General features: G+C 39.1%; 1 protein-coding gene across 1 annotated transcript in view; it reads left to right on the top strand.

Moving 5' to 3' along the window:
- The window catches only part of LOC128666372 (contactin-4-like), a 438,445-nt gene that overhangs the window by 276,876 nt on the left and 145,945 nt on the right, over positions 1-15,624 (top strand). The window contains exons 10-11 of the mRNA XM_053720931.1: positions 4,284-4,413; positions 5,493-5,643. Of these exons, the coding sequence (XP_053576906.1) occupies positions 4,284-4,413; positions 5,493-5,643 (281 nt within the window). The remainder of the gene's footprint in view (positions 1-4,283; positions 4,414-5,492; positions 5,644-15,624) is intronic.

Below are 15,624 nucleotides of genomic sequence, written 5' to 3'. Positions count from 1 at the left end.
GTGACTGGAGTGGATTTCCTGGTTCTCCTGGTTTGGGAAGCTTCAGATGATTCTGCTGGAGTGCTGGCCACAGATGAAAGGCTGGAGGCAGTGTCCTGCTGGTGTGTGAAGTGCTCAACCAACACACCCTAGAGTTGGTTTTGTTCCCGCCATCTGTTGTCCATCTGTATCTGCTTATCAGACTGGATTCTCATCATTTGAGACTGATTTTGGACCATTCCATTTAATGAGGCTGCAATGTCCCTCTTCAGATCGATGCTACGCTTGAGTAGCCTCTCTTGGCTCCTATGAAACCTCTGTGGGCCTCTTTGAATGCTTTCACAGCTTGTTATAAGCCTCCTCTGCAGTGAAATGTATTCCTCTCCCAGGGGAGAATACAGTGGATCTACAGGCAGCAGTGATTCTAGGTGCAGGTTCTGCTCTATCTGCTGGTGCATCATGGACAACCTCAGCTGCATCTGCTTCATGGATAACTTCAGCTGCAGGTGCTTCAGGGACAACCTCAGCTGCAGGTGCTTCAGGGACAACCTCAGCTGCAGGTGCTTCAGGGACAACCTCAGCTGCTGGTGCTTCAGGGACAACCTCAGCTATATGCTCATCTGAGGATGGTGGAGCTCTCCCAAGGGAAGTGGATGGTGTAGCTCTCCCAAGGGAAGCGGATGGTGGAGCTCTCCCAAGGGAAGCGGATGGTGGAGCTCTCCCAAGGGAAGCGGATGGTGGAGCTCTCATGCTGGATTGGTAGTCCCATTGTCCACTAGTGTGTGACCACTCAGTCTGTCCACTTTGCATACCTTGCGACATCCCCTGTGTGGAAAAGCCATGACTGTCCTGATATTGTGTTGGGGGGGTAAAGACATCGACCCTTTGTGGCTGACTTGGCTCCCCCTCAAAGCAAAAAGGATGTTCCTCAGGCCAGGTATCTTGCCATGGGTCGTATGCCAATGGTGGTGGCATCACTTCTGGGTCCTCAACGGAGGCAATCCAACCCAGCTGATGCCTGGGAGCATAATGTCCATGTTGCTGCCTGAAGACTGGTGGTGGAGGTGGCTGCATGGCTGTGACTGGTGGTGGTGGTGGAGGTGGCAGCATGCCAGTTTGCAGCCTGGTGACAGGAGGTTCTGAGGAGGAGTCAAATGATGATAGGGATTAGTACAGTCATATATATGTCCATGTGGGCATACAATATACATTGATACATGCTAGGGACAATACTCATTCTCATGTCAAACTCTCTATGAGGGATTTTAATCTGCACAGTATACAGGTATGTGTTTCATACAAGAGTTATGTGTACATTTCAGTGATGTCAGTGATGGAGAAAATGTGTTCTTTAAGTGACACTATGGTCACACAATTTACTTTAGCCTGATGTAGGCACAGAACCTGCTTTCTGAGCTAAAAGTATTGTGATGGCTATAGTGTCCATTTACTAAAACTCAACATGTGGCTTGTGGCCTGTGTTACTCTGAGACATGTTAGATGTTAGTATTGCACTATTCCACCTCATATCATGAATTGCATTGTTTTAAGTAGCATTAATGTCAAATCTAATTGTAGATGTTTTTGTTAGTAGGCCAAATACCATGCTCCTCATTGTGTACATGAATGTGTGACATTAAAGGATGTTATATCTCAAATACATATCATACTGGTGTGTGGGATGTTACTCACCAGCATGAGGTGCTGTGGTTGCAACCCCTGAGTCACGAGCCCCTGGAAGTCCACGGACTGCTGTGATTCTCAGGGACCTGCGTATCATCTCCTGCCAGACGTTGTATTCTGCTTCCAAGGGTGGACCACCGCCTGTTCCCCTCTGGTGCATGGCTTCCTGGCCCATCTTCTCCTTCACCCACCTCTTGCAATCATTCCATCTTTTTTTAAGTCCCTCGACAATCCTCCTCTGCGGGGCCACACTGTTTACAGCCTCCTCTACCGCTGACCATGCTTCCTTATGCCTTCGGGTAACGCCTTTGCCCTTCTCCTGGCCAAAGAGGGCATTGTGGTTGTCCATGATGGCCTGGACTAGCGCAACATTCTCATCAAATGAGAAATTTGGGCATCTCATGCACTCCTCCTCTGTGGCCACCTGGCTTCCTCGCTGGGATGTCCCTGGTGTGGGTTCCTCCGTATCCTCTCCCTTCTCCCCCCTTCTGTCCCCATGTGCACCCTCTGTCCCTCTTCTAAGTGTGCCTGGTCTCTGGGCATCTCCCCTCCCATCATCCCTTCTAACTCTCCCTCTCCCCACTCCACTAACTCCCTGACGGGGACCCTGCTGCGCCTCCTGTCCACTAGAATACTCCTCTCCCTGAAACTCCGCTCCCCTCCTCCCCTCCGCCCTACCTCTCCCTGCCATCCTCAAACTACACACACTCACACTCACTCCCAGTTCAATCACACACAATCACAACCAAACACTCAGCCTATCACACTGTAAAATTGAAATAAAATGTGTGAGTTGTTAGAAAAAAAAAGTGTTGTGTTTTTTGTATATGTATGTATGCAATATGTGTGCAATATGTGAAAATAAGTGTAAGTAAATGTACAAGCTTACCCAAACAACAATCCGACTTAACTAACTATTATGCTGCGCCTCTCTCACTACTCTTACTAATCCTCAACTCACTGTAATGTACTGTAGCTCAACGAACCATCCAAACACACTAAAGAAAATGGCGGCTGCGCTTGGGTTTATATATGACTTTTGAATAGCGTAATTACGTTGCGCAGTTTTAGATGGAGTATCGGGTAATTTTTACGAGTCTTAGCCAAATTTGCATAAAACTACACTTTATTGAGACTTTACGTGAACAAAAGACTGGCGTAAGTACTTGCGACGACTAAAATGTGTATTTGCGCACTTTTCGGAACAACGCCAGTTTGTCCTACTTACGCTACTTTAGCATCTGACGGCGCCGTATATTGGATAGCCCGATGTGCGAGGTGAAATTATGGCTGGCGCGGGTTCCCTCGATTGCGCCAAAAACTACGCCGTATATCGGATCGCGCCCCAAGGATGCAGGTGGTACAGATGAACCACATTTAATGATACCTATCCCTATCTTTATTTGTAAATCTCCCTTCACACCAGTTTCATCTCACCTCACTCTAAATTGAGCTCTTAAGATGTAAAATGAGACCCTACCTTGCAAAACCAGGGCAGTTGGCATCTTTAAGATTTGGTGCTACAGTAATCTATGTATCTTGCTTTACGTTCTCTATCACTTTGTATCTTTAGTGCTTGCATTGCGCCTATAACTTCTTTGTCACTATCTAGTTAAAGAAATGGTAAATCCTAGTGTTTTTGAAATGCTAGGATTCACCAGTGCAACAAATAAAGGGGACTTTTAGACATAAAGTATAAAATGCTTCATGCTGAAAGTTCCTTTATTTGTCTGCAGCATTCGCGGCACTAAGCGCCTACATTTCACAAACGCTAGGATTTACTATCACTTTAAACTTATAATTTATTTCCATCCATTCCTTCCACTCTCGCTCTTCCTTTTCTGTCTCAATTTGGTCCTGATGATCAAACCCTCACCAGCATGGAGAGGAATAAAAAAAAAAAATTCGGGGCATTTTAAGTATTTTATTGTAATGTATGTGTCTCACCTTTACATCCAGAATTTTGCAACTAGATAACTGGCTCTCAAGATAAAATTTGCCTTTCAAAAATTCTTTGAAGGACCTCGTAGTACTGATGAGACTGCTTAGATCATTTACCAGAGTGCAGAATTTTGTTTTTTCTCTTTAGTTGAGTTGTCATCTCCCTCTGTCTCTTTCTCTCCTAACTTTCTTTCTTTTTAGACCTTCACTCAACATGTGTCATTTTCACTTTAGTTAAATACAGTAGAATTGCATAATTAACAACTGCATTATAAAATGACTGTCCAATAACACTTACTATAAATTTAATATTTGCAGTAGATTTTTTTTGTGATAAATTATTTTTTTTCCCAATTTGCCGGATCCCTGTACCATGTGACAGCCATCAGCCAATCACAGACTAGTATACGTACACACTGTGAACTTGTGCACATGCTCAGTAGTAACTGGTGCCTCATAAAGTGTGTATATAAAAAGAATGTGCACAATTTGATAATGGAAGTAAATTGCAAAGTCTCCTAAAACATCATGCTCTTTCTGAATCATGAAAGTTTATTTTTTACTTTAATTTCCCTTTTACTCAATTTCTAACCTCTCCAATTCTACCTTCTTTACAATCTCGCTCTCACCTTTTTGTCTGTTTTTTTATTCCTTTCTGCTCTTTCCTTTATTTCACCCAGGGACGGCTGCAGATTGAGTACGGAAGTCTGACCATAACATCTGTTAACACCTCAGATTCTGGCATGTATCAGTGCTTGGCAGAGAACAAACACGGAACTATTTATTCCAGCGCTGAGCTTCGGGTTATTGGTGAGAATCTCAGAAAAATCTAAAATAGTCCCTCTTTGGGCTATGGCAGTGAAGGAAGGGGAAATTTGTAATCTGTAATGGGACACTGAATATATTTTTTATGTATTGTCTAAAATAGGGTGTTTTAAAAGGTGTAGTTTAAAAGGGCAGTGTACTGTAAAACTGTTTTTCCTTAATGTGTTTCCAATGACTTATAATACCAGCTACAAATTATAAAATGTATGAGAAATTGCTTTTTCAGGTTTATTTTTGCATATGAAATAGTAGTTTTCTTCTTTGAAACCACATCCCTGAACTTGCAGGGAAATCAGATCTCCTTATTTTATCACATTCTGTTCACACACTTGCTTCTTTAAATTATCTCTGTCTGTATAACAAAGCTCAATATTATTGAAAATTAAATTTTTTATTACTTATCTCCTACTCCCCTCTTCAAAGTATATTTTATTCTGCTGGCTTTGTTTAAACAGCTTTTCTATAGCCTATACTTAATTATAAAAACTTTTTGTATAGGTATGGACAGCACAGGCAAAAATTTTTATTTTAAATGCTGCACTAAAGGTAAATGAACTATTTTTAAACAATCTAATACATTTCAGCAGGTAAAATGGGTCATTGGGAACAAATTAAAGGGGAGGAAAAGTTAGTGTACTTTATGGAAAATGAATGTTGGTAGCATGTGTTATTCTCCACCTATCTGTGAAAGTTGTCTGTATAAACCAGTAAGCAATTTGTCTGTAAGGATACTGTTAGTATCATCATTAAGTAAAAGCTTTGACATAATTGCATTCTTGTCAAATTTGTGTTATAATTTATTTAAATAGTTTGCTACCCTAGTGTGACTAATGTGCCAGGTCTCTTACTCTGACTATTTCTCAATTTTAAAATTTGACCTATCATAGTTATATGTTAACTGCCCCCCCCAAGCTTTATAGAGAGTGAGATTTATACAGAGTTAAACTTATTGCTGTATGAGCTATGTACATAGATAATCTCTAATGCTAGTTGTATACAAAACAGTCTTCATATAGAGGTGTTCGCTAGTGTAATTACTCTATTGTCTTTTTCCCTTATTTTAGCTGTGGGGCCTGACTTTTCCAAATCGTTTGTGAGGAGAGTGACTTTGGGTAAAGTTGGAGGATCTGTTCTTATTGAATGTAAACCAAAAGCTTCTCCAAAACCCAAAATTACTTGGAGGAGGGGCTTAGAGGCTCTTCGTGAGACCCCGAAGTAAGTGTTCTAGAATAAGAAATCTACAAATCACTGAATATTAGTGGACAGAAGACAGGGATGACAGATTGACAGATTTTTATTTTCGTTGTCTTCTCTTGCAGAATACAAATTTGTGTGAAATATAGCAATAACAGGACATAAAATCTTCTTATCTGTTAAACCATTTCCTTATGTGACTAATGGGTGCATATAACTATGTGTTTAACCCGTGCCAGGAAATTAAACTCATCTCAAGTGCAACAATGCATTACCAGGACCTAGCTAAACACATATTGAGGCATATACACAGTCATGGCCAAAAATATTGGCACCCCTTGCCTTTTCTTTTTTTTTGCCAGATAATGCACCACTTCACCCAGAGAATTGTTGCAGTTACAAATGTTTAGGCATTCTCATGTTTATTTATTTTGTTTGTATTGGTATGACACAAAAAATTGGAGAGAAAAAAAGCCAAATCTGACACATTCCACTCGAAACTCCAAAAATGGACTGGACAAAATTATTGGCACCTTCTCAAAATTGTAAGAAATAATTGCATTCCAAGTTTGTGATGCTTTTGTAATTTGTAATAAAACTCACCTGTATCAATCAACAGGTGATGACAATATAGAAATTACACCAGCAACCAGTTAAAATGGTGAAAAATGTACTCAAAATTGTGGGAAAGCATGGACAATCTGAAGGTTACAAGTTCATCTCCAGAGAGCTTAATGATCCTGTGTCCACTGTGCGCAACCTTGTCAAGAAGTTTACAGCCCATGGCACTCTAGCTAATCTCCCTGAACGTGAACGAAAGAGAAAAATTGATCAAAGATTGCAACAAAGGATTGTTCGAATGGTGAATAAAGTACCTTGATCAACTTCCAGACAAATTCAAGCTGACCTTCAGGCACAGGGTACAAATGTGTCAGCTCGCACTATACGTAGCCATCTGAATCAAAAGGGACGCTATGGTAGGAGAACCAGGAGGACCCCACTGCTGACACAGAAACATAAAAAAGCCAGATTAGAGTTTGCCAAAACTTACCTGAGGAAGCCAAAATCCTTTTAAGAAAATGTGCTGTGGACAGACGAAACAAAATTACAGCTTTTAGTTAAAGCCCATCATTCTACTGTTTTCAGAAAAAGAAATGAGGCTTTTAAAGAAAAGAATACAGTCCCTACAGTCAAACATGGTGGAGGTTCACTGATGTTTTGGGGTTGCTTTGCTGATTCAGGCACTGGTTGTCTTGACTGTGTGCATGGCATTATGAAATCTGAAGACTACTAAAGAATTCTGTGGTGCAATGTAGGGCCCAGTGTCAGAAAGTTGGGTCTCCGTCAGAGGTCATGGGTCTTACAGCAGGACGATGACCCAAAGCACACATCAAAAAGCACCCAGAAATGGTTTAAGACAAAGCGCTGGAGAGTACTGAACTTGCCAGCAATTAGTCCAGATCTCAATCCCATAGAGCACCTGTGGAGAACTCTTAAAATAGCAGTTAGGAAAAGGTACCCTTTCAATCTGAGAGACCTGGAGCAGTTGGCGAAAGAAGAGTGGTCCAAAATTCCAGTAGAGAGGTGTAAGAAATTCATTGATGGTTACAGGAAGTGATTGATTTCAGTTATTTTTTCAAGAGCTGTGCTACCAAATATTAAATTGAGGGTTCCAATATTTTTGTCCAGTCCATTTTTTGGAGTTTTGCATGGAATGTGTCAGAAATAAACATGAAAATGCCTAACCATTTTTAATGCAACAATTTTCTGGGTGAAGTTATGCATTATCTGATCTTATGCAGCAGTGCCAATTTTTTTGGCCATGACTGTATGTAGTCACCAGCTAGCTACTAGTAATGCATTGTTGTTCCTGAGACTACCTAGATATACTTTTCAACAAAGGATACCAAGAAAATTAAGTATATTTGATAACGGAGGTCTCTTAAAATTGCATGCTCTATCTGAACCATATAAGTTTATGTTTTTAGTGTTATTCCCCTTTAAGTCAGTAAATGAATAAAAGAAGTATCAGTAAAATATATCTCTGGTTGGTGAACTGTTAATTATTCCTATATTAAAAGTAAGGAAATATCACCATTATTGTGGAATGGAGACCATAGAGGATATAGATTTAAGAATGTTGCATTTTAGATGGTAATTACAATCCTTATAACTGGTTATATACAGTAAAGGTATTAGAAATTAAGGATCAGATTACAAGTGAAAAGTAAACTGTTTTTGCTTGTGCTCTAACCCAACATGCGTAAAAAGCCAAAATTAGAATATCGCGCATGTGATAATGTATTCCCCCATAGAAGTCAATGGACCAAAAGAGTGGGGGAAAAACTAACACCCTACTCTTGCGCTAACCCAATTGCATATTCTCAAGTGCACTAATCTGAGATTAGAATATGAATATTTCCCATTCCAATGTTCTTCACATGGAAGAACATGTTCTATTTGTTCACAAATACACAATTATAATGTTTTGCACAAATATATATTTATGCCTATAAATATACATGATTATATAAAGGTATAGATATATACATATATATATATATATATATATATATATATATATATATATATATATATATATATATATATATATATATATATATATATATATATATATATACAGGGAGTGCAGAATTATTAGGCAAATGAGTATTTTGACCACATCATCCTCTTTATGCATGTTGTCTTACTCCAAGCTGTATAGGCTCGAAAGCCTACTACCAATTAAGCATATTAGGTGATGTGCATCTCTGTAATGAGAAGGGGTGTGGTCTAATGACATCAACACCCTATATCAGGTGTGCATAATTATTAGGCAACTTCCTTTCCTTTGGCAAAATGGGTCAAAAGAAGGACTTGACAGGCTCAGAAAAGTCAAAAATAGTGAGATATCTTGCAGAGGGATGCAGCACTCTTAAAATTGCAAAGCTTCTGAAGCGTGATCATCGAACAATCAAGCGTTTCATTCAAAATAGTCAACAGGGTCGCAAGAAGCGTGTGGAAAAACCAAGGCTCAAAATAACTGCCCATGAACTGGGAAAAGTCAAGCGTGTAGCTGCCAAGATGCCACTTGCCACCAGTTTGGCCATATTTCAGAGCTGCAACATCACTGGAGTGCCCAAAAGCACAAGGTGTGGAATACTCAGAGACATGGCCAAGGTAAGAAAGGCTGAAAGACGACCACCACTGAACAAGACACACAAGCTGAAACGTCAAGACTGGGCCAAGAAATATCTCAAGACTGATTTTTCTAAGGTTTTATGGACTGATGAAATGAGAGTGAGTCTTGATGGGCCAGATGGATGGGCCCGTGGCTGGATTGGTAAAGGGCAGAGAGCTCCAGTCCGACTCAGACGCCAGCAAGGTGGAGGTGGAGTACTGGTTTGGGCTGGTATCATCAAAGATGAGCTTGTGGGGCCTTTTCGGGTTGAGGATGGAGTCAAGCTCAACTCCCAGTCCTACTGCCAGTTTCTGGAAGACACCTTCTTCAAGCAGTGGTACAGGAAGAAGTCTGCATCCTTCAAGAAAAACATGATTTTCATGCAGGACAATGCTCCATCACACGCGTCCAAGTACTCCACAGCGTGGCTGGCAAGAAAGGGTATAAAAGAAGAAAATCTAATGACATGGCCTCCTTGTTCACCTGATCTGAACCCCATTGAGAACCTGTGGTCCATCATCAAATGTGAGATTTACAAGGAGGGAAAACAGTACACCTCTCTGAACAGTGTCTGGGAGGCTGTGGTTGCTGCTGCATGCAATGTTGATGGTGAACAGATCAAAACACTGACAGAATCCATGGATGGCAGGCTTTTGAGTGTCCTTGCAAAGAAAGGTGGCTATATTGGTCACTGATTTGTTTTTGTTTTGTTTTTGAATGTCAGAAATGTATATTTGTGAATGTTGAGATGTTATATTGGTTTCACTGGTAAAAATAAATAATTGAAATGGGTATATATTTGTTTTTTGTTAAGTTGCCTAATAATTATGCACAGTAATAGTCACCTGCACACACAGATATCCCCCTAAAATAGCTAAAACTAAAAACAAACTAAAAACTACTTCCAAAAATATTCAGCTTTGATATTAATGAGTTTTTTGGGTTCATTGAGAACATGGTTGTTGTTCAATAATAAAATTAATCCTCAAAAATACAACTTGCCTAATAATTCTGCGCTCCCTGTATATATATATATATATATAGGAATATATATTTATAAATGCATAGAACATATTCTGCTATGTGCAGAATATTGGAATGTAAAATATTTACAGCAAATACACAGTATAACACTTTCTTAAATATGAATATTATGTTTTTCCATGTTTTCATCTACTTGACTGCAAAGGGCTCCAATGCACTTTATATATATGTGTGTGTGTGTGTGTGTGTGTGTCAATATACTGTATGTGTACATGTGTATTTATATATCTGTAAACACATGAATAAACATATAAATACATAAATAAATCTGTACATATATATATATATATATATATATATATATATATATATATATATATATATATATATATATATATATATATAAAACTAGAAATGTATATGTATGTATCTCTGTTAAAGCCCTTTGTATGCCTTTTTTCTAACTCCTGAGGCCTCATGTCTTTAAGCTCTTATAACTTTTGTGCAATTTTTAAAAAAAAAAATTTTTATTAGATGGTGTTCTTATGATTGTAACTGTACTTTGTGATATTTTTTTATATGTTTTGTGACACTTTTGTTTTGTGACATTTTTTGTTTTTTGTTTAAGCTAACACTAAACTACCAATAGCCCTTAAAAGGGCCTTTTGTAGGGCATTGTCCTTAAGCGATCAACTCTTTTACTTAAAAAATACAAAAAACCTGACGCGCGCAAACACCCGTGATTAGCCCCTTTCTTCCTAATGACACGATGAGTCCACGGATCATCATTAATTACTGTTGGGAATATCACTCCTGCCCAGCAGGAGGCGGCAAAGAGCACCACAGCAAAGCTGTTAAATATCACCTCCCTTCCCTCCCACCCCAGTCATTTTCTTTGCCTACGTTAGAGCAAGGAAGTGGTAAAGTTAGGTGTTAGAAAAGATTCTTCAAGCAAGATTTTTGTTATTTTTTAAGTAGTGCAACATTGTGCTGCTTTGTTCTAGGATTGTTCTAGGATGTAGCCGTAGTCCATATCAGTCTCTTCAGAAGTGCAGTGGTGGCTTTAGAGCAATGGGAACTTGTGGGACATATTTCTCACTGTGCCTCCCATATAGTTAATGCTGCCCTAATACTGAAAGCCTGAGTAAGATTACTCAGTCTTTGAGGCCCATTTATCAAGCTCCAAATGGAGCTTGAGAGCCCGTGTTTCTGGCGAGTAATCAGACTCGCCAGAAACAGCAGTTATGAAGCAGCGGTCTAAAGACCGCTGCTCCATAACCCTGTCCACCTGCTCTGATGATGCGGGCAGAGATCGCCACAATTCAACCCGATCGAGTAAGATCGGGTTGATTGACACCCTTCTGCTGGCGGCCCATTGGCTGCGAGTCTGCAGGGGGCGGCGTTGCACCAGCAGCTCACAAGAGCTGCTGGTGCAATGCTGAATACGGAGAGCATATTGCTCTCCGCATTCAGCGATGTCTGTCGGATCTGATCCGCACTGTCGGATCAGGTCCGACAGACATTTGATAAATAGGCCTCTTTATCTCCTTTTTCCACAGGTCCATATGAGGGAGAAGACCTCTCAAACCTAGTGAGCTGCCTTGCTGCCTGGCAGATTTAACCCCTTAATGACCGCAGCACTTTTCCATTTTCTGTCCGTTTGGGACCAAGGCTATTTTTACATTTCTGCGGTGTTTGTGTTTAGCTGTAATTTTCCTCTTACTCATTTACTGTACCCACACATATTATATACAGTTTTTCTCGCCATTAAATGGACTTTCTAAAGATACCATTATTTTCATCATATCTTATAATTTACTATAAAAAAATTTATAAAATATGAGGAAAAAATTGAAAAAAACACACTTTTTTAACTTTGACCCTCAAAATCTCCTACACTTCAACAACTACCAAAAAACTCCCATGCTAAATAGTTTCTAAATTTTGTCCTGAGTTTAGAAATACTCAATGTTTACATGTTCTTTGCTTTTTTTGCAAGTTATAGGGCAATAAGTACAAGTAGCACTTTGCTATTTCCAAAAAAATTTAAAAAAAATTAGCGATAGTTACATTGGAACACTGATATCTGTCAGGAATCCCTGATTAACCCTTCACATATATATATATTTTAAAAGAACACAACCTAAGGTATTAAACATGGGGTATTTTGACTCTTTCCATGCAACTATTTTACCACCAATCTATGCCAAAGTTTGAAAAAAAAAAAAAAGTGGTGATTTTTTGACAAAATAGCAATTCAAGAATACATTTACTGAGAACGTTAAGGGTTACTGCCAAATAACACCCCAATATGTCTTCAGCAGCATCTCCTGAGTACAGTGATACCACCCATGTATAGGTCTGTTGGGTTCTCTGGGGGCTAAAAGGCCTTATTTTTAGGGGGCGCATTCCAGTTTTTTAATTTGGAATTTTCACATCTGTCGTCATGCACCCATATCCTATTTGGGACATTTCTGAAGCCGGACAATGCAAATTACCCCCATCAAACCATATATTTTTAAAAAGTAGACACCCTAGGGTATTTCAAATGCTGGTATTTTAACACTTTGCATGCACTAATTCAACCACCAGTCTTTGTCAAACTTTTGGGTAGTCATTTTGGTGTGTTATTTTTCACACGCATTGTACTTTAGGCATGGATTCTCAGTCCCTGTTATGTGTTACTGCCAAAAAAAAACCTCAATATGTATTCAACAACATCTCCTGAGTACAGTGATACCCCCCATGTATAGGTGTGTCGGGTTCTCTGGGGGCTAAAAGGCCTTAATTTTAGGGGGCGCATTCCAGTTTTTCAACTTGGAATTTTCACATCTGTCATCATGCACCCATGTCCTATTTGGGACATTTCTGAAGCCGGCCAATGTAAATTACCCCCATCAAACCATATATTTTTGAAAAGTAGACACCCTAGGGTATTTCAAATGCTGGTATTTTAACACTTTCCATGCACTAATTCAACCACTAGTCTTTGTCAAACTTTTAGGTAGTCATTTTTTTGCATTATTTTTCACACACATTGTACTTTAGGCATATATTCTCAGTCCCTGTTATGTGTTACTGCCAAAAAAAAACCTCAATATGTATTCAACAACATCTCCTGAGTACAGTGATACCCCCCATGTATAGGTGTGTCGGGTTCTCTGGGGGCTAAAAGGCCTTAATTTTAGGGGGCGCATTCCAGTTTTTCAACTTGGAATTTTCACATCTGTCATCATGCACCCATGTCCTATTTGGGACATTTCTGAAGCCGGCCAATGTAAATTACCCCCATCAAACCATATATTTTTGAAAAGTAGACACCCTAGGGTATTTCAAATGCTGGTATTTTAACACTTTCCATGCACTAATTCAACCACTAGTCTTTGTCAAACTTTTAGGTAGTCATTTTTTTGCATTATTTTTCACACACATTGTACTTTAGGCATATATTCTCAGTCCCTGTTATGTGTTACTGCCAAAAAAAACCTCAATATGTATTCAACAACATCTCCTGAGTACAGTGATACCCCCCATGTATAGGTGTGTCGGGTTCTCTGGGGGCTAAAAGGCCTTAATTTTAGGGGGCGCATTCCAGTTTTTCAACTTGGAATTTTCACATCTGTCATCATGCACCCATGTCCTATTTGGGACATTTCTGAAGCCGGCCAATGTAAATTACCCCCATCAAACCATATATTTTTGAAAAGTAGACACCCTAGGGTATTTCAAATGCTGGTATTTTAACACTTTCCATGCACTAATTCAACCACTAGTCTTTGTCAAACTTTTAGGTAGTCATTTTTTTGCATTATTTTTCACACACATTGTACTTTAGGCATATATTCTCAGTCCCTGTTATGTGTTACTGCCAAAAAAAACCTCAATATGTATTCAACAACATCTCCTGAGTACAGTGATACCCCCCATGTATAGGTGTGTCGGGTTCTCTGGGGGCTAAAAGGCCTTAATTTTAGGGGGCGCATTCCAGTTTTTCAACTTGGAATTTTCACATCTGTCATCATGCACCCATGTCCTATTTGGGACATTTCTGAAGCCGGCCAATGTAAATTACCCCCATCAAACCATATATTTTTGAAAAGTAGACACCCTAGGGTATTTCAAATGCTGGTATTTTAACACTTTCCATGCACTAATTCAACCACTAGTCTTTGTCAAACTTTTAGGTAGTCATTTTTTTGCATTATTTTTCACACACATTGTACTTTAGGCATATATTCTCAGTCCCTGTTATGTGTTACTGCCAAAAAAAACCTCAATATGTATTCAACAACATCTCCTGAGTACAGTGATACCACCCATGTATAGGTGTGTTGGGTTCTCTGGGGGCTAAAAGGCCTTATTTTTAGGGGGCGCATTCCAGTTTTTCAACTTGGAATTTTCATATCTGTCATCATGCACCCATGTCCTATTTGGGACATTTCTGAAGCCGGGCAATGTAAATTACCCCCATCAAACCATATATTTTTGAAAAGTAGACACCCTAGGGTATTTCAAATGCTGGTATTTTAACACTTTCCATACACTATTTCAACCACTAGTCTTTGTCAAACTTTTGGGTAGTCATTTTTTTTGTGTTATTTTTCACACACGTTGTACTTTAGGCATATATTCTCAGTCCCTGTTATGTGTTACTGCCAAAAAAAACGTCAATATGTATTCAACAACATCTCCTGAGTACAGTGATACCACCCATGTATAGGTGTGTTGGGTTCTCTGGGGGCTAAAAGGCCTTATTTTTAGGGGGCGCATTCCAGTTTTTCAACTTGGAATTTTCACATCCCATGCACCCATGTCCTATGTAGGACATTTCTGAAGCCGGCCAATGTAATTTACCCCCATCAAACCATATATTTTTGAAAAGTAGACACCCTAGGGTATTTCAAATGCTGGTATTTTAACACTTTCCATGCACTAATTCTTTGTCAAACTATTAGGCAGTCATTTTTTGTGTGTTATTTTTCACACACATTGTACTTTAGACATGAATTCTCAGCTCCTGTTATGTGTTACTGCCAAAGAAGACCCCAATATGTGTTCACCAACATCTCCTGAGTACAGTGATACCACCTATGCATAAGTTTCTTGGCTTGTTCGGGGGGTGTAATGCCAAATGTCCAACATGCGTTTGTGATTTTTTTTTCACATTTAACATATTTTCTTTGCCTATTGTCTTTTTGGGGGTATTTTAACATACCCCAATTTATTTGTTTCCATGAATGTGCATATTTTTGAAATGTTGACACCCCAAGGTATTGTATATGGTGTGCTTTGATGCATTTGAAGTAACTGTTTTAGCTAAAAAAATTGGAGAAAGTGTATGGTGGCATTTTTTCAATTTTCATTTTTACACACACATTGCTTTTTGACTATGATTTAGGAGAGACTGTTGTAAGTTAGTGCAAAAAAATACTTCAGGTTGTTTTCTGCTAGGCACCCTGAGTACACCTATGCCCCCCATGCATAGGTTTGCCAGGATTTTGGGAAGGTTATGTTACAATTTTATGACTTGTGATTTTAGTTATTAAGTGAGAGTATTTCTTCTGATAGGCCTATCTTTAGTTTGGGGCCTATTGTAAACCCCACTTTTATTTATTGCCATGAATGTGCATATTTTTGAAATGTTGACACCCCAAGGTATTGTATATGGTGTGCTTTGATGCATTTGAAGTAACTGTTTTAGCTAAAAAAAATTGGAGAAAGTGTATGGTGGCATTTTTTCAATTTTCATTTTTACACACACATTGCTTTTTGACTATGATTTAGGAGAGACTGTTGTAAGTTAGTGCAAAAAAAATACTACAGGTTGTTTTCTGCTA

Source organism: Bombina bombina, chromosome 7 (assembly GCF_027579735.1).
Source record: "Bombina bombina isolate aBomBom1 chromosome 7, aBomBom1.pri, whole genome shotgun sequence".
Lineage (NCBI taxonomy): Eukaryota > Metazoa > Chordata > Amphibia > Anura > Bombinatoridae > Bombina > Bombina bombina.
Note: the sequence above shows the minus strand (reverse complement) of the source record. Positions and strands in the feature narration are given on the sequence as shown.